General features: G+C 46.7%; 1 protein-coding gene across 4 annotated transcripts in view; it reads right to left on the bottom strand.

The window, feature by feature from the left end:
- FHIP1B (FHF complex subunit HOOK interacting protein 1B) overlaps nt 1-19,793 on the bottom strand; it is a 449,140-nt gene that overhangs the window by 252,115 nt on the left and 177,232 nt on the right. For all 4 annotated transcript variants that reach the window (XM_086933723.1, XM_086933726.1, XM_086933725.1 and 1 more), the window contains exon 2: nt 6,127-6,482. In XM_086933723.1, coding sequence (XP_086789849.1) covers nt 6,127-6,255 — 129 coding nt within the window. In that variant the 5' untranslated portion in view covers nt 6,256-6,482. The remainder of the gene's footprint in view (nt 1-6,126; nt 6,483-19,793) is intronic.

Raw genomic sequence — 19,793 nt, 5'->3', positions numbered from 1 at the left:
CTATCTGATGCAGCCCAATGAATTATTGTCGCCATGGTTTTTATGTATGATCAATTTTTATAACAATTCTTGATGGAATATTCTACATTGTGTACTGGAAGTGACAGCATAAAGTGTTTAATGTCCGTTTTAAATATATATGAATTATGTGAATTGTAGGTTTAGTATTTATTGTGTAGTGATAGGATGTAAATTGCTTTTATGACTTGCTGTCGAATAAAGCTTTAGAAATTTGAAACATTTTTGAGTCCTAAGTCACTGACGACTTTGAGCGCAACTCCCCGGAGATAACTCATGAGCACTCAGAGTTTCTCCTTCACATTAACGGACCCTTTGAGACGGTGTTGTGGCCGACTGCCCCTACCTTCTCTATAATTCTTTGATGGCTCTGAGCGCATGGTGCCAGAGATGGTTTGAGAGCACGCTCTGCCCATCCCTGATTGATTAACCATACATATACCCACGAGCAATTTAGGAGCTCCAGGAAGAAGCAAGTTAATTATTCATATATTGGATTAATTTTGGAACCTTATCCGCAAGGCTACATATACACAGGCTGTCTTGTTTTGTCCACTTTTGATGCTTACATGTAGCACATATACACTGGGGTCAAAACATCGATGCATAATTAGAAGCACGACATTCCAATTTGACAGTCACAAACAGAACATGAATAATTCTAGGTCACTTTGAGAGTAGTAACATGTTTGTACTCTGTGCCTGAATGTCAGTGTCGTTCTTTGTATAGTCCTTTTTGTACCCAATGTATTTGTTGTGATGTATGTACATTATACACTTTACTTCACTTTGTCTCACTTCTGCACTAGATAATAATGTGTATATGACCTGTTTTTCATGCTGATACAAGATTCGTTTTGCTCTATAAAATTTGAAAAAATTACAGAATAACACAATTAGTTTAAGCTATTGACTTTGGGTATGGGTTTATATAGATATGTATTGCATTTACTGATATCCCACCGTAGAAGGGGATAAAAATCAGGAAGAAATGTAGTATTGAAAAGTGTGTTGTGGCAGAATTGCTGCCTGAAAGACAGCACTCTTTGGTGATTAGAATGCCTTCCTTGCCTACAGTGGGACTGAGAATTGGTCCTGGAAAGGGCTAATTTTGGCGGAGCTTGAGGTGAGACTTGGTAGTATTTAATGTGAACCCCACGCTATGAAGTAGAACAATAGCAGCTTGTGTGTGTGCCAAGTACTGCTGTCTGCCCGCACTCAAACAGCCAACTATCTAGATCCGGAAAGACATCTATGCCCGCCCTGCTGAGGTAAGCTGCTACCACAGCTTAGCATTTTGTAAACACACTTTGGGGCCGTAGTAACCTCTGAGGGCCTTCAATTGGTAGTGTTGTCCACTTACAACGAAACAAAGGTAGCTTAGGTGAGCAGATTAGATGGGTATATGGAGCTAGCGGGGTCATGAAGTTGACATTAGTAGAATAGCATCCTGTACTGTTGTCATGGATGCACCTGTTGAGGATGGTCCTTCTTGAGGACGAGGAAGTACAGGGAGTAAGCTCCTGTGCCTTGATGATGAGAAGGTACTAGCTCCAAGGCCCATTTGAGGAGGAGTGCCTGAACCGCTTCATGCAGAAGATGGAGGTGTTCAGGGCGAGGGTGTGTGAACTGGGGAGGATGAGGGAAGCTCCAGGCAATACCCACATTCATGTTCGATTAACATGAGCGCCCACTTGCCTAAGCTGATTTCCTTCCAGCATGGGGGGAAATCTTGTAGACTCCTCCTGAGAGATGTTACGTTACCTGTGGGAATTCAGGTCTAGTCAGTGCTAGGAAGTGGTGGTGACCTTGCCGGCAGCTCTTCTTCCTTTGCCCTTGTTGGAGTTGTTGCCCCAGAATCAGCCCCTTTGCTCTCTTTAAGTGGTCAGCCTGCTGGTACCCTCCGGTATAATGGAGGCCGGCCCGATCCTATTTTGCTGCTTTCAATGGAACCCCCAGGAAGCTGGCGTCTGCAGAGCATCCATGGACTTTGCATTATCGATGTTCTTTTCAATTTTTCTGAGCATCTCATCAACCTGTGCCCCACTGAATGGCAGGTCAATACGATGCTACTGGACTTCAGGCTTGAAGCCGGATATGTGAAGCCATGAGTGACGACGGAGTATGATGGAGATGTTGACGACCCTGCATCAGCGCAGAGCTGGCAGCATCAAGAGCGCAGTGTTTAGTGGCGCTAGAGATGGGCTTTCCTTCTGCCAAAATGTCCTCCCCCTCTAACCGATTTGTTCCAGAAGATGCTGGATGAGCTACTCCACCTCATCCCTCCGAGCTCTGTTATAGAGTGCAAGGAGGCCTACAGAACTGGCAATGCGGCAGTGAGTGGCCGCCCAACTGCTACCATGTTACGTGCTGCGGCAATGTCCTTGCTTACTCTCTTTATCAGGTGGCGGGGCATCACCTGTGGGGTGCGCAGAGGCCTTCTTAGGGCCAGCATGCACCGCCAGAGCCATGGGGTACATGTTCCCTGATTTACATGGGATCAGATGGAGAGGTCTTGAATTTCTTTTCTACTCTGGCTGTAACCGCCGTAGTACTTGACTAGAGCTGCAAAGATGTCAGGACTGACTTCAGCATCACATTGAGTACTGGAAGAAATTGCATGGCGTGCTCTGATTTCAAGAGAGTTTTAAAGAGGAAGGCTTCCTCCCCGGGTAGGATGTGCATCATCTCCCTTGTGGTAGGCTGCTGCTACCTGTATTGCCCCATGATACCTGGTAGGAGGGAGGGGATCAGGGGGAGTCCTTATAGGGACGGGATCTAAATCACGATTTTCCAGTGGGTCAATATCATAATCGTCCAATTGGTTGTCCCTGAGGTAAGGATAGGAGGAATCATCATAATCCTCTAAAGGGAGGTGTGGGCTGCCCTGTTCTGAGCAGGATGTGGGGACCCCTGAGGTGAGCACAGCAGAGGTGAAAAGGGCACTGGAGGAGGAGGTCGTCATGGAGAAGAAGAAGAAGAAGAAGGAGGGCTAGTAGTTGCGTGCTTGAACCACTTTGGGGCTGGTTTGACCTTTGAGGGAGTGGGTGGAGCAAGTTATTCAAAGGCAAATCTCATTTTCCTTGGGAGTGTGTCTGCAGTATCCAGAGAATTGGAGGGTGGTATTTGTTGTAATTTTCCTCATGCAGGGATTAAGGAATAGCCGCTTTTGTTTGATGAAGAGATGCTCTTGCAGTTTTTTCAAGATTGCCTCTGAGTTGTCCGGAGTAGCCTGTGGAAGCAGATCTCAATGTTGATGCTTTTTTCGATGCCGAGAAGGTGCAGGCATGGATGGTGCCTCGTCAGCTTTGAAGGGTGTCAAGGCTGGAATGTGTCTTCAGATCCGAAGGGCGATGTGAGTTGGCATGCTTTGGTGGATCTCTTTTTTGGCTCAGATGCCTTCCCCTGAGACTGACCAGAGCTGAAGGTGGTGGAGGAACGGCAGATGGTTGTTTTTTGTGCACAGAGTTGGAATACTGACTCTCTTGAAAGCAGTGCTTGGGCTCAGAGTGTTCTCTCTTTTTAGACTTCTGATGTGCTCTGGCTTTAACAATACTCACAAGTCTGGGTGTGGGCTTACTGGGAGGCCCGGACTCAGCTTAAGTTGGTGGAACTACTTCCAAGTCTACATCGGCGTCAGAGGCACTGGAGTCGGTAAGCTCTGGACTGGGTTGGTGAGCACGAACGCCAAAAGACTGGATGTCTTCTTCCTCCTCGGCACCAAGGGTTTCTGGTTCTCCGAAGATATTCACGGTTTCTTCAGCTCTTTGTCTCTGCCACCTGTGGAGATCGACTCAGGGAAATTTAGTGTGGCGCTCAGGGCATTTCCATAATGGCGATACTTGTTGTGACAAGTCTTTCTCCCAGATGGGGGAGGATGGAAAACTGGGAGGATACAAAGCGTAAATGTGGAATATGTTGAACCCAGAAGCCCCATCGGTACACGTCTGAACCTGATGGTGAAGCACCTATTTGTAGTATGATAGTTTCACGAGGTTGGAGCTTAGACTTCCATGTGCAGGGTCCATCTTGGCTCCCATTTCTTTACAAAGGTGGCTGATCGCTGCTGGAAAACATGTCCGAGGAGAACTGGAAGAATTCCTCTAGGGCAGGGACAACCGGCAAAGCAGTGCTTTGATTTTCGTAGCACTCCTTGTTGTCTTTGACATGGATGACCACAAGCAAAACAATCAGACAACAGATATGAAGTGCACAATTGACTCAAACATGTACAAAATGTATAACAGGCAATTGGTTTTGACTGAACGGGTCAAAAACTGAGAGCTTTCTCACTGGCCCTGACAAACCTAAGACGCTTGCAATTAGCTTGCCTCTCTCCCTAGGCTCTCCATCTATCCCCTCTAATTCAGTCAAAAACTCTCTTCAACACTGAATTATCTTTGACCATTCAGGTTAACTCTATGACCAAGAACATTATTTTAAAACTCCGTACAATAGTACCACTACTGCAAACTCTATATCAGATCATTCTTTTCCTAGCAAGGACTCTCTTTCAGCTGCTGCAATGTAGATTATGGGGGACATCCCGCCAAAGCCTTAGCAAACTAGAAAGAACACACACTTTGCCGCCAACGTGTGTGAGGCTTGAACGTTTCAGACAAGATCAGCCTAGCATTAATATCATCCCAATACATGTCTAACGGGATTGATTTCAAAATCCTCTGTTTGGTACCAAAACCACACATGATATAGCCCCTGGCTACCTTTCCATATTATTAATTCCATATCTAAAACAAGCATTGGCAAAGCCAACAGATCTCATATTTTTAAGGCGAGGACAAGCTATTTGCTCAGTGAAGCCTTGTTTAAACTAAAAGTAAAAGAAAACAAAATCAAAATACTGGAGGGACAGTAAACACAAACCTCAAGGTGTTTCGAAACTGAACAACAAATTAAATTTTTCAATTTTAATAAGTGGCATGGTTTATTTTTCAAATACTAGGTCCTTAAAAGAACACACAGCTGTCTGGGGAAGTGAATGGACCACTGTCAAAAATTGAAGGACAATGCTTGCTAAGGCTGATTTGCTTTCCACACAACACTGAACTGGAACAAATAGTGTCCTGCAGCAGTCCAGGAGGTGGATGTATGGGCCTGTGGGAGAAGGGACATCTCCAACTGAAGTGAGAGCAGCAGCTCACTTCTCTGGTGCCACAAGGGATGCCCTAGTGTGCCAGGGCCTGGACGCCCATGCAACATGTGGAACGAAGGAGATAAAACAATCTGTCAAACTCTGGCAAAAACATACGTGTTGCTGCGCTTTCACAGAAAATCTTGGAGAAGAGTGGGGAGCAACATGGAGAGAGAGCTTGGGGCAGGGATGTGAGGGGGAAGCAGCACACATCGGGAGACAGCAAGAAAAACACATGCACTCCATTAAGTGCTCACAGAAAAAGTAGTTTTTGGATGCGAGTCGTGAAAAATAAAAAACATCCAATCAAACAGATGGTAAAGAAGCTATGCTCAGAGGAGTGAAACAAACACAAGAACAGTAAGTAAAGCAAACAAGCAAATGAGACTGACAAGAACGTCAGCCAGTGATGAGAAATGGGCTGGCTCCAAGCCCGCTGTGCGTTTTTGGTAAGGCTTTCAAGAGGTCTTTCTAAAACAGACCTCTTAGCTGGCTGTCGGCAAGACCTTGTATAGCAGGAGAATCAATGGGGTTCAAAGCAGGAACCAAGGCCAGCAAATATTTTTGTGAGCATATGAAATGAGAAAAGCTTGTTAAACTCAACTAGGATAGTTGGTAAAGCCCACATCAATACAATCAAAGTCTGCATTTTAAGTGCAACTCTCCCAAGGACCGGGGTAATCAACAGGATGTGTATGTAAGATCAGAACGGGAGAGCACACAAGGAAAGCAGGTTCTAGCTGCAGAATTTGGATTTAGAGCATCTTGCGGACAATGGAATGCCACAAGTATTTCCAGCCGCTCTGTTTTAGAAAACGTTTATAATATTTGTGAATATTTTCAAAGCAGGTAGCTTGGACATCCAACTTCTTAAAACTAACAAACAGGAAGCTCTTGCATCATGGCTTGGACCTCCACTTGGAGCCTCCACTTAGACCCTCCTCTGAGTGACTTACCTGAGCCCAGTGGTTTTTGAAGACCATGAGACAAGTCTCTGGGTCAGCAGTGACTTGCGGCTGGAGGCTGGCATTCCGATGGGCCTTGTTCGCTGCTCCCCGTGGATTCAACTTACTCAGCCAGCTCATCCTAGCCAATTGGGGAGGGGCCAAGGTCACAGATGAGGATGAAGGTATGGCGAGAAGGGTCGCAACGGGTAATGATTGGAGGACATGGGTGCGGGGCGGTGGAAGGCGATCACAGCAGGAAAGCCAAGTTGTTCACATCTTCAGCTTGGTGCTTCTGGTCAGCAGAACTGCAGGAGGTTTCATCATGCCCGGAAGCACTTCCAGTGCTGGCTTTCCAAGTAACTGAACTGTGGAGAATGGAAGACAAATAATAGTAAGCATCTGACCATCAATGCTGCATTCAACATCTTAAACAGATGGGTAAACCGTCACCATCTTCCCAGCCCACGACAACTGACACGGAGCATTAGTAAATTCAGTAGCAAATTCGTCTCTTAGGGGAAAACCAGATAAACACCCTTCTAAAGTCAACACTGCTAAATGGCTGTCATCTGTAAATGTTTCCAGAACAGACAGGCATTTGTGAAACATGCAACTGACATTTTAAGTTCCTTGCTCATTGTATCTCCCAAAAAAATTAATGCGTAGGATCTGGTACTTGGCAGCGTATGAACACATATACAAATATTTGCGTGCTCGTGCCTGCACTGTAGACAACAGAATATGGCCCACTCTTCAGCACCCCAAGAACATTTCCTTTCACGGCTATTCTTAAGCAAGTTTCCATGAGCCAACAAGCAGAAAACCATGAGTCTCCTTCGATGCCTGACTATCAGTCTGAGCATGTGAGCGATTCATTCAGGCCTGGTCAGGACATGTTTGCTACTAGGTGCTGGGAAAGAGATTAAGAAAGGAGGAAAAATACATGTGCCTGCACTTGTGTGTGAAGAGAAATGTAGGTAGATTGTCTCCAGAAGGTCCCACAGCAATCAGTAGAGAGCAACTGGAGCCAAAAAGTGATGCAGCCCTGATGGGAACAAGGTGAGAGGGTCTTGTAAATAACACATGAGGAAAGGCTGTGTTCTTGAGCAGTGCAATATTGTCGATGTCCATCTCGGCTGGATTGGTCTTTGAGAACAGTAAGAAGGGATACTAATTTATCTCATTCTCGGTTAGTAATGGGGAGACCCAGAGATGCAGGCGGCCATTACTCCGAGTATGCTCTGGACCCACTACAGTTGGCGAGAGATCGGTTTGCACATGGGCTTTCCGAAGGATAATTCAACACTGTGCGGCTAATCTACTAGTTGTTGAAAGAACCTGATAATTTGAAGAAGCCCTTATCAGTGAAAGGTTCAGGGAAGTAGAATCATCTAAAGAAGTGGGAAACCCACCATGGCAAGCACTTTAGTGAATGCTCAACACTCAGCTTTGAGGCAGACATTTTATATCTGTGATAATTCACAGCACTCTATTCAAGGGGTGGAGGACCCTTGCACACGTGTTGCCTACAAAACTGGTTATGTGAACACTCTGCACATCTGCAAATGTTTGTAAAAATATTTCATAATACCATTTTCATCATACAGTAGTATCATATTTCCGAATGCACTTTTACCCCCTCAGGTTATAAACAAGTTTATTACACAGCAGCAACATTTAAAAAAGAATAAGATCACGGAATAGACTTGAATGTTCGCCAATACTCTAAAAAGACACATTATTTCTTTAGAACATGCTAAAATATAACCAAGACTATCACCAGCCACATGACTGTTGTAACACGCTTACATATTGACACAATGTTGTAAAACAAAGATCACTATTTCACCTATATGGTTGTGCAGCCAACCGATACACCGACTGCTGCAACTCCACACCAAACTCACTCTTTCAATGTAAAGGAATGAAAGTAAACCAAAAATGCAAATGCATTAACATCAGTCTATTCTGGAAGCATGGGTCCAGCTACCACCATATTAAGACACTTCTCACACAAAGCACAAATAGATAATTTTTGTGGTGCTTCAACAGCCTTACATCTCCTAATCCATCACTAGCGTGAGGACAGTATCAAACACACTGCCCAAAAAACACTCTTTGCAAAAGATATCAGAAACCAGATAATCACTCTCTTGGATTAGACCTCTAATGATTGCGAACATAATCCTTCAATGTATTGCTCACACCATGGTGAGAATTAAACTGAATGTACCAAATAGAATTACCACAGATCCGGTGTAGTGCACACACACTACTTGGCATATCAGCTCAACACAAGCACTTGCCACAAACGGAGAAACTGTTTTTAACCTGGTCTAGATCAAACCCAGCAATTAACTAAAGGGCAGACTGTGGTGCGTTCCAATGCCAACGAAGACTAGATGACACTGCATAAAAGCTGAAGCTTATAACACAATGTCAAGAAATCCAACCCTCCCCACCCCCTTCTTGATGACAGGCTTCTTTCAATGAGGCAAAAGCCTGGATACCCACATACCTCAAATCGAGACAAAGCATCAATCTGGGAAAGCCATTCCCCATGTAATGGAAGGACATGCCTTGTCTTACCCAAAGAACAAACCTTAAAGTTACCACCTTTAAGTATTTTGATGTGTCTCGGAGACTGCTTTATTTCAAGTTTGAATCTTCTAAAATTTTTGGTTATCTTCAATTTCTTTGATACACCAACTACTTCAAAACTTACCTATCAATGGGATTCTCGAAATAAGACTGGCTGACTGGGAACAACACTGCTTTACGCTGGTTTAGTTTGAACCGAAATGGTTTACTCTAAGCATGGGTGATATTCAACCTCACCCCTACGATGTTTCAGGCTCTGACAGCAACAGAACAACATCGTCTGCACAAGATCAAAAATATAATTACAATAATAATAATAATATTAACTCCCCCCCTATATAAAAAATCTACTTATTTCTGGGTGCTGATATTAAAAGTTAATTATTAACCGAGCTTACAGTACTTAAGGTATCTAAGTTGAAAGTACAGGAGACTGGGTCGTCAGCGAGGATTACAATCTGTGACTTTTCAAGTTACACACGGCTCTCTGTAAAGGATGCACTAGTCCACTGGGCATATGACCAGCTTTTGACATTTATTAGCATTTACATTCAGACATAAAATGCCTAAATTCCGACATATACCTATAATTATACATGCCGGTAGGTAATAATTTTAAAGTCAAATTAAATAGCTCGGGTTCAAGACGCCAACTCTGGTGAGTTATAAACTCTAAAGGGAAATCTGACAGAAATCAATTGGGCAATATTTGAGCTTTGATGTTGGGAATACGTAGTTGTGAGAATATTTGTAAAAGGAAGTAAGAACCAACATGCTTACGTTATCTCTATCAAGGTAAACAGTTACCAAAAGGATGTCACTATTCCTTCTGATGAAGTTGACAAGAGTTTCAATATTTATGTCTAAACTTTTAACGAAACCCCTCTGGGAGGCATCAGTCATCTTTGAAATAACCCTCTCCAAGCGTATTCTTAGTACTCGAGCAAAGAGTTTCGCAGTTTAGAAAATAAATTGGTCTGTATATAAAAGGGACACTTACCATCTGTGCCTGATTTCAGGCTAAAGGTTATCATTGCATGTTCCATACATGTGGGCTTAATCCCTTACAACAGCCTAGTACAGAAGGCCACTTAGCTTCGAATATTTTCGGCTCTGCCCTCAAGTACAAGACAATTCAGCACCCTTTGCATGCTGAAAGATGTACCTAACTCTGCAATAGTCGCCCACGTCTTGGAAGGCCCACTTGGCCTTCCCTATCTTAAAAGACCCTGAAAGCGTTTCATGATGTAATCGCATGTTGCAGTTCTAGCAAATGCCCCTTTGGTCTACCTTTACAGGTTAATTACCTTAAAATGTTGGTGCTTCTCTGATAAATGTGTGTTCTAGTGCTTAGACGCTACACTGTGGAAGTGTAGTACATAAACAAATGTCTGCTTTGCCCTGGCAAACAACCACCTTAATTTGTCTACCTATCCAATAGCTCTTGCCAACTCCTTCAATTCGTGCTTACTACACCTGTGACACTTTGGACCCCTCAAACCTCTTCATTCTCGTCGTATCAAGACCAGGCACTTGGGCACATGGATGAACTTTATGTCATTAGGAAGAACTGTAAAAACTACAACGCCTTCGGCGAAAATCCCACAACAGAGCAGCTAAACTAGTTTACAGCTTCTCTCCACAAGAACATACTTGTGCTGCCTGAAGCACTATTATTCCATCAGAATACTATCTGCTAACTCTTTGCACAAAGTCTTCTTCATTGCTAAACTGTTCCTTCAGCCCCTTTCACTCAGCAAATCTACAGCTCCTCACAAGACCTCTGCAATGACCACGGCCTTCTTTTCCATTACCATTCATGTTTCTGTTCAGCCACCTTTTGAGGTCTCTAGCCTGCATTGGCTGCCTATTACCTGCACTCAAGGCTCCTCTCTCACTGCATTCCACATGACCACTTCCTTGTGCTCCTCTCTCCAGTGAAGTCGGGTTCCCCCATCATCACTCTTGTCCCCCTAGTATCCTTGCTCTGGCCCATGATGTTGTTGGTCCTCCCTCTGCGAAGCTAGAAAACCTTTCCCTGGAGTCCACAACTGTCCCATCAACATGCACACAGGCCATGGTCATCTCCTATCTTAAGGAACCCACTGCAGACCGTAGCATCTGTAGTATCGTCCCATTTCACCCTTTCACGTTTCCCACACCCTACCGAGATATTGAACAAACATAGTAATATGCAACTTGCACAATATCTGGGCAATCATGATCTTCTGGACCATTACCAATCTGGTTTGCGCCCTCCTAGTGCACAAAAAAGTGCTATGTGCCTCTAACAAACCAAGGAAAATCATGGACCTTGGCAGCAGCACAGCCTTGGTCCTACTGGAGTGGTCTGTCGCTTCTGATATGGAGTCCCATTCTTCCAGTTCCCAGCCTGGAACAGCCTGTGCTGCCCCAGCCTTACTATCATCCATACCTGAGATCTCTTTAGACCAGGTTAACTCTCTGATTGGGACCATTAAGTCAGGCAGCCCTGTAGACCTTATACCTGCCCGGGTCATGCACCTCATTGGGAGTGTCCTTAGCCCCTGCATTCGGACGGTGATTAACCGTTCCCTATCTGAGGGACTGGTCCCTCGGAGATGGAAGGAGGCCATAGTCAAACCTATCAGGAAGAACACCGCCATCCCTTGGTCAGACATGACCAACCTGAGGCCAATCTCCCTCTTGCCATTCATCGGCAAATTGACTGAGAAGCATGTCAATCACCACCTCTCCACCTTTATTGAGCAGACATGCAGCTTAGACCATTCTCAGTCTGGGTTCAGGCCCAGGCATGGTACTGAGACCGCCCTCCTCTCCGTTACGGATACCATACGCATGTCCCTTGATAGAGGGTTGTCTGTGGTGTTGGTGCTGCTGGACTTGTCCGCAGCATTCGACACCATATCCCATGCCACTCTCCTTACCAGATTAAGGGAGATAGGCATCGATAAATCTGGCATGGTTTACCAGCTTTCTTTCAGAGCGGACTCAGACAGTGAATATGGGCTCCTTCAGTTCCTCCTCGGCTAACATCATCAGAGGAGTCCCACAGGGCTCATGTCTTAGCCCTACGTTGTTCAACGTATATGTCTCCTCTCTGGCCGACATAAGGTCCTTTGGGTTCATGCCTATCTCCTACGCTGACGACACGCAGCTGCTGTTTACTTTCAAGACCTTTACGCCTGAGATTAGACAAACTTTCTCTAACGGCATGACTGCAATCGCCAGCTGGATGGCCAAAAACTTTCTACAGTGCAATGTGGGAAAGTCTGAGGTCATGTTATTCGGAGAGGCGAGAATCCTCTGGACCCCAGACTGGTGGCCTCCGAGCTTGGGACAGGCCCCGCCCCCCAAACAAGTAGTAAAGAACCTGGGGGTGCGTCTAGACCATGACCTTACCCTTTTTCACCACGCCAGCACCACTGCAGGGTCCTGCTTCCACATTATCGGCCTCCTTCGGAAGGTGTTCCCCCTTCTACCTGACGATACCCGGAAGACCCTGGTCCAGGCCCTCGTTTTGAGCCGCCTGGACTATTGTAATGGTCTTCTCCTAGCAGCCAATGAGGGAGTGCTTAATAAACTACAGGTGGTGCAGAATACCGCAGCACGGCTGGTGACCAATACCCCTCCCAGAACACCGTCCCTCCCCCTCCTTAAAGCCCTTCATTGGCTTCCTATCCGGAAACGGATAGAATTCAAGATCAGCTGTGTAATACATAAAAGCTTACACAATTTGGGACCACACTACTTCACAGACAAGTTTGTCTACCACCGTCCTTCCCGCATCCTTAGGTCCTCCAACCAACAGCTGCTCCAAGTTCCTAGACATTATAAGACCAGACAGGGAGGCCGAGCCCTATCCATCATGGGTCCTCGTCTATGGAACAACCCCCCCCTCTCCCTCAGAGAATGCCAGAGTCACTCAGTTTTCAGGAAACGTCTAAAGACTGTACTATTCTAGGAGGAGCTCTTTGACCTGTCCATCTCACAGCACCGCGCGGAGATACACCTTCGGGTGTGATGCCGGCGCGTAACAAGCCTATAAATAAATAAATAAATAAATTCCACTGTGATCACCAGGCTCTCTGAGCATGGCATCTGCACGCAGGCCTTTCATGGTCTTGCCTCATTTTTTTCAGTGATAGGTCCCAAATAGTCTCTCTCCCTCCGTTCAATCCTCAATCACAGTGATCATCTGGGGGGGTTCCTCGGGATTCTACGCTATGCCCCATACCATTAAACATTTACATCTCTTCTCTTGGCTTATACATTGTGTCATTCTCCTAACCTTGGCCAACCCTAGTGCCATGGACCAGTCTTTAGATTTCTTATGGCTTCACAGGCAGCCTGGATTTGCTGCTAACTGCCTTAAAGTGAACAGAGAAAAACCCAAATCATCCTATTTGGCAAACAACCTTCAACATGAATCAGCCTCTCAGAATCACCTAAGGCAGTTTTGTGATTGGTCTGGGGATTCTGGGAGGCTGTGTGCTTCCTGCCCTGCAGAGAGGAGGATGGAGAAAGAAGAGACAGCGGTAAAAAAGGTAATTCCTTTTGTTTTTATTATGTCCTTCCTTCCTCCACCATCCCTGGTCGGGAGCAGCCACTACTGAAACTGAGACCTATTAGTATACCCCTCCCATGGCACCAAGACATCGGTCTTACAGGCAACAGCTGCGCCTATACAGTAACATATAACTCAGTACAGTAGCCGATCTGCCTGAGCATTCACTACCTGAGGTGCAAGCAGAGTGTGAGGCGATGGACGGTGCTGTGTGCTGCTCAGTGTTGTGACTACCACACTTGCATAGTCTGGTATTGTTCAGGCTACAAGTGGGAAAACATCCTAGAGGCCCACTGACGCAGGGCAGAGACTGCCAGGGAAACCTGTTGCCAGGAAGCGGGCAGCACGCAGAAGGGCAGTAAACCATCATTCCAGGCTCTTTGCCAACACCGATAGTGCAGCCAGCACTCTAAGAAGTGCTGAAAAAAGAAGATGACAACACAAAACAGGGTGTGGTGGAAGAGGAAATGGTTGTGTGCCTGAGGCTGCAAACAGGCCAAAGTTAAAACATAAATGAAATAAAACAGAACCAGTTCCATCTGAAATATACAGCGAAGCACAGTAGAAAAGGCCAGGGCCAACTTCCAGAGCCCACAGGATGGACGTTTGCAGTGCATATAAGGGGCAGTTCGCACTCTAATCAAAGGCAGGAATCCCCCAATCCACCCAACACAAGGGTCTCTCGTCGAAGCTGAAGATTGTAGCCACCCCTGGCCCACCCGCCACCAGAGCTGAGATCAGATGGATGCAGCAGAACCACGGGATTCGAGATCCGTGGATGGAGGCCACTCCAGAAGGTGCAACATTGACATCCTGGGAACACCTCCCCACAAAAATACCAGCCAGGTCGGAATCCCAGGGGCCTTCAATATGGCATGGACGCACAGGCCTGTTGCAGGTCACGTGCTGCGCCTGACCCAGGTTCTGAGGGGTGCTCCGTGTGCACCATGTCAGTGGGGAGTCATACCTGCTTAGGTCTCTGCCCACTCAATCCAATGCATCTCTGTTAAGCACACATATTGTATAATCAACAGTGTATCAAACCTGCTAGGATTTTTTTCTACTGTTCAATTAAAAGTATAGAAACCGTGTGCATAAGTGCCAACCTACTCGTGTTGAATAATAAAGGTCCTTCTGCGAAGTGCTGGTACTATTCTGTTATAAGCGGAGTAGGCCTTTTGAGGTAAAAGTGAACGAACAACCTTACTGTCATGCACACAACACAGTAGAAAAGGCAGGCAGCAGCCAAACACCCGTAATCACTTCTTATACAGTTGTCATACACAAATGTGAAAGAGGGCTTTATGATCACAATACACCACAAGAATTTACAATGCAACGGTCTCGCCTTTGCAAAAGTTAGAGCTATTGGCATTGTAAATTACAAAAATGTTATTTATGTGTTGGTTTTGAAAACAGATAAATAAATGGCATTGTCATTTACAATGCCAATAGCTTAATCTCTTGCAAATGCGAGACCTATTGCATTTGCACTCACACACAGCGCCACACACACAGAGCGCCACACACACACACAGAGCGCCACACACACACACACAGAGCGCCACACACACACACAGAGCGCCACACACACACACAAAGCGCCACACACACACACAGAGCGCCACACACACACACAAAGCGCCACACACACACACAGAGCGCCACACACACACAGAGCGCCACACACACAGAGCGCCACACACACAGAGCCACACACAAAGCCACACACACACACAGAGCCTTAAACACACACAGAGAGCCACACACAAAGCCACACACACACACACACAAAGAGCCACACACACACAGAGCCACACACACACAGAGCCACACACACACAGAGCCACACACACACACAGAGCCACACACACACACAGAGCCACACACACACACAGAGCCACACACAGAGCCACACACACAGAGCCACACACACAGAGCCACACACACAGAGCCACACACACAGAGCCACACACACACAGAGCCACACACACACACAGAGCCACACACACACACAGAGCCACACACACACACAGAGCCACACACACACACACACAGAGCCACACACACACACACAGAGCCACACACACACACAGAGCCACACACACACACACACACACACACAGAGCCACACACACAGTGCCACACACACAGCCACACACACATACACAGAGCCAATGTAGTTTAAAACGTACTTGTGAAGAAGCATCCGGGGCACCGTCGAGGCGCTGGCAGCTCATTTGCTACTGTGCGCCCGGGGGTCCATCACTGGCTGCTGAGGTAAACACCCTGCGTCACGAGGCCGTCAGAGACTTAAAAAAGCCCCACTACTCCCAGGCCCGCCCTTCCCGTCACACACCGAAAACATTTTAAAGCATTTTAGCAGATTATGTCACAAAGAGGGGTGCGGGGGGGCACTTTTTGGGGTAAATGAGTGCTACAGCTTAAAAGGGAATGAAGAACCTTTGACCATAGATTGGTCATGACCTACATCTATGAAGCCAATAGACGTTGCTTGTAGGTAACTCCATGTCACTGAAATACATGATGTTTAATAAACAAAGTGCATTCTGGGAGTGGTAGTCTTCATTGGGTTATAGATAAACTTGGAATAAACATGGCCCAATATTGTGAGAGCATACAGGAAGCAGTCACCAAGGCAAAAGAAAGAAACTGCAACAGGTAAAGGCATCCCAAGAGCAGCTTAGCAGAAAACCCCACTTCTCCCAGGCCCAGTCCCTCCTCTCCTCTCATGCAATGAACCAGCACTGCGCCCCCCACCAAGCCCCACTCACCAAAGCTCTCGGGTGTCCCTCAACACACAACTGGCGGGCGGTGGAGAGACCCCCGGAGGCAAGCGGGGCAATCTGACGAGAAATGGGCGGACCCCACAGCATAGACGGAAGGGAGGGAGGGATGCACGCCAGAGGGAACTCGGCCAGGGGCTCCACGGGACGCAGCACAGCTGAGGCTCTGACGCAAGTAGCACATCTGCTTAGGGGTGGACCTGCATCCACCCAGTACAGTAGTGTGGCGGCGGGACATGCCACTGAGCAGCATCTCCTTAAGTGATGAAAAGGCCAGTGATGGACCTTTCTCCTAAATATGGCCAGGGAGAGCACCAGTCTGGGGGCCGGGGTCGAGTTTGCCTGGTAAGGATTAGAAGACTGGAGCTGTTCGCCTACACTTCCTGCCCTGCAGCTTCAAAAATGCTTGCAAAAATGAGCCTTAAAATCAATCGCTGGCCACATTTCCAGTCCGGGAAGCGTCTGGAAGCCTCATAGCACTTGCTTGAGCTAAGCAACAAGCGCTGTTTTAAAACATTACCCATGGCTCATTGGCACCTTGAGGCACCCTTTCACCAAGTTGTGTCATCCCCAAATCAACTTACAGAGGAAAACTTGGTGGGGCGGGGGCTGGACTTTTTCACTGAGGAATTGCCACTTATTGGCAAAACTCATAACAAGCCACGTTATATGGGGGTCGGGGGAAGTACAAGCCACACGCCCTGCTGTGGTGCTCAAACTGCACAAGAGAAGAGGAAGTGTTGGCAGATCGCCGGGCTCTACCTCCAGCGCACACCTCCGAAGGACGCTGGACCGATCCTCCAACCGGAGCAGCGGTGTTAGGACCCAGTGAGGGGAGGGTTAGGGAGGAGGGGACGAGTTTAGGGTGGAAGAGCTGGCTTCGTCCACCAGAGGTCCGGGCTAGAGGTGCACGTGAGGAAGAGGGGAGAGCTCGTGGGGTGCCTTGGAGGGGATCCAGGGTGCACCAGCAGTCTGCAGACTTTCATCAAACTCTGGAGTCCGTTCCACCCTAGGACCCTGAAACTGGACGCGAGCTGAAACCCCACGGGATGCGTCCGAGTGCTGCACAAGTGCGCTTCAGAATGTCAGGGGCGCCGAACCCCGAGAATGCCCTCCCTTTTTACCTTCCCCCCCGGAAGTGGTGCCTCCGCGCTAGTTGCTCCTGTTATTATGTAATGATTGGGAATGTTTTTCTTGGTAAACATTGGGATTAGGCTCAGTTCAGTGTTTCCCACAAAAGTAGTAAAATGTCACTGTATTCGGCATGAGCCCTTTGGCGAGTTTAGCGCTGACTGCCAGGATGTAAGTTTCGGCGTATGACTAAAAAAATGTGTGATTGTGAGCAGATCAGTGTATTGCCAAGTGCCTGAAATTGTAAATATGTACAAAAAAAAGATGCATGTTGACTTTGCATTCTAGTCGGATCCAAGGGTTTATATAATTATATTGTGGTCAAAATATCAGTTTACAAAAATATCGTCTTGGGGACATTGCAAACTGAGGAAATACGGATTTACTGTCCTAACCTCACATCTGCGTCCCTCATGATACAGCGGCACCCGGCAATGGATGCAGCGTTTTTGCATGTCAAAATTTCAATCCGAATCAGCCATATAAATTCTGATCCAAAGGCTCGACAAGCGCCAGACTTCCTGCTGGCATAAAAGGTTCCTTACCTTCTTTATGGGGCCATCTGGACCCATAAAGAAGATAAGGAACCTTTTACGCCAGCAGTAAGTCAAGTAAGCCAGTCTGAAAAGGACGGGGCTTGAAGAGAAAGAAGAACGTCACTAGGACCTCTTCTCCAATGGCTGGCCACCGTTTAGCATGAACGGTGACGCCAGCCAATGGAAAAGAGGGGCGGGGCTTAACCTTGCTAGTGAAACTCACTCTATATCATTAAATCTCGCCAGCTCAATTGCACATATGCGCAGTCTTTCGCAGGCCGAGACCAAAAATAGCAAACCTACTGGCTTTTTGATACTGCCTTCACAAGTGACATGACGTTTGCGCAGCTGTTCCCTCAGTAATGATCATATACAATCAGTCAGATGGAGGCTGACTCGCTGGGAATTGTCATCAAGACTATGAGCATTGTTGGCAAGCTGACTGTATAGTTTCACTACGAATGCGGGCTACCACAGCCTCCGCAGGAAGTGGAGTGTTAAGGAGTTAGTGTAAATTCTGACCGACTGCAGAAGATCTCAGCCTTTGGCCGCAACATAGAGAATTTGAGCTTTTGAGGTTGGGCAGTATTGAGCTGAGCCTACGTGGGCATAGAGCACGTTCAGTACTTTGATAGTGTAATACTGCGCTTCACACTGTCCACGCAACAATAACCGCGAGCCGAGCCACTATAACAGAAATTACACGAGTTGACAGAATCCTTGTAGGAAGCTCCTAAACGGACACCTGGACTAAGAAAAGGGGGACTCGCAATCAGGTAGAGTGAGGAAGATGCTCTCGCAATGAGGATCTTCCTCACTAAACCTGTTAAGAGCTAACCATCTCCTGCTCTCTGATCTCGATTCTAGACAGTCTGGTTAACCAGTCTCAAGATACACCATGTTGGTGAACTTAATGTTAACTTTTCTGGAATACACACAGTGGAGCATCCAGGGAGAGTCGGTAGCGAATGGTACAAACGTTGCTTGTTTTCAGTGACTGGTGCATGACTGATACATCAAGTCTATCTGGGTATTAGATGGGCTACATTTTGGAACGAATAAGATAGAAAGTGCCGCTTTTTAAGCTATTTTCTAGCAGATTACATAGTGCCCCAATATAACTGGGTTTCAAAGATCTGTAAACATCTACAGACCTTATGAGGGAATAAGACCCTTCACCACCCCAGCGGTCTCTCAAGGGCCATTAAAGGGTGTCTTAAAGTACAGCCTTTACTGCCAGTACCGGCACTTCAGAAATCTCCAATATAAACCACTGAGGTTCCATTTTCCTGCAGATCACCAAGGACCTTCAGAGATAGACACAGGGTCTACCCCAAAGAATTCCAATGAAGCAGTCTGTGGTCCTCACAGGCAACATCACAACCCCTCTAAAAGCATGCCCTAGTCAGTCTTGCTGCCTCCAGCATCAGCAACTTGAGGTGACGTCCCACTCAGACTACTGTTGGCCAGTGGTTGGCCCTTCAACAAATCCCAGAATCACCCAAAGCAACTTTTGCCACATTTTTTCCACATTAACAGTTGCCAGTAACACTTGGAAGCTGCCATTTTGGTACTGCCGGTTGCTCTCCAACAAGACGAAGAGAGGCATATCTTACTTTGATACTTTATGTAGCGCACTCGTGCGAAATCACCCTTGGAGAAACCCGAGTTGAGCACAAGTATAGTCTAAGGGAATACCGCAGCCTGCCTAGGTTGGTGGCACAAAGACACGCATATTAATATACAAATTGTATTATTCTTGGCGCTTGCGGAGGAAAGCAAAAGTGATTAACAAATCAAGCAGTGGGTTCCAGAACACCCATATTTACTTTTTCACTGTATGGCTGGTGCCACTGCACCTTCCTGCAGTCCCTTGCTCTGGCCACGCCCTATGTTCAGACAGCCATTTTCACCTATGGCTCCATAACACAGGCATTTGCTCCTTTATCTGGAGTCAGCGCGTGACCTGTTACGTCACTCAAGACAAAGGTGATGAAAGAGTTGGAGTCCGTCAGACCTGTTGATCAGGTGTGC

This window comes from Lissotriton vulgaris, chromosome 8 (assembly GCF_964263255.1).
Source record: "Lissotriton vulgaris chromosome 8, aLisVul1.2, whole genome shotgun sequence".
NCBI lineage: Eukaryota > Metazoa > Chordata > Amphibia > Caudata > Salamandridae > Lissotriton > Lissotriton vulgaris.
The sequence above is the reverse complement of the archived record's forward strand: the minus strand, read 5'-3'. Positions and strand labels throughout refer to the sequence as shown.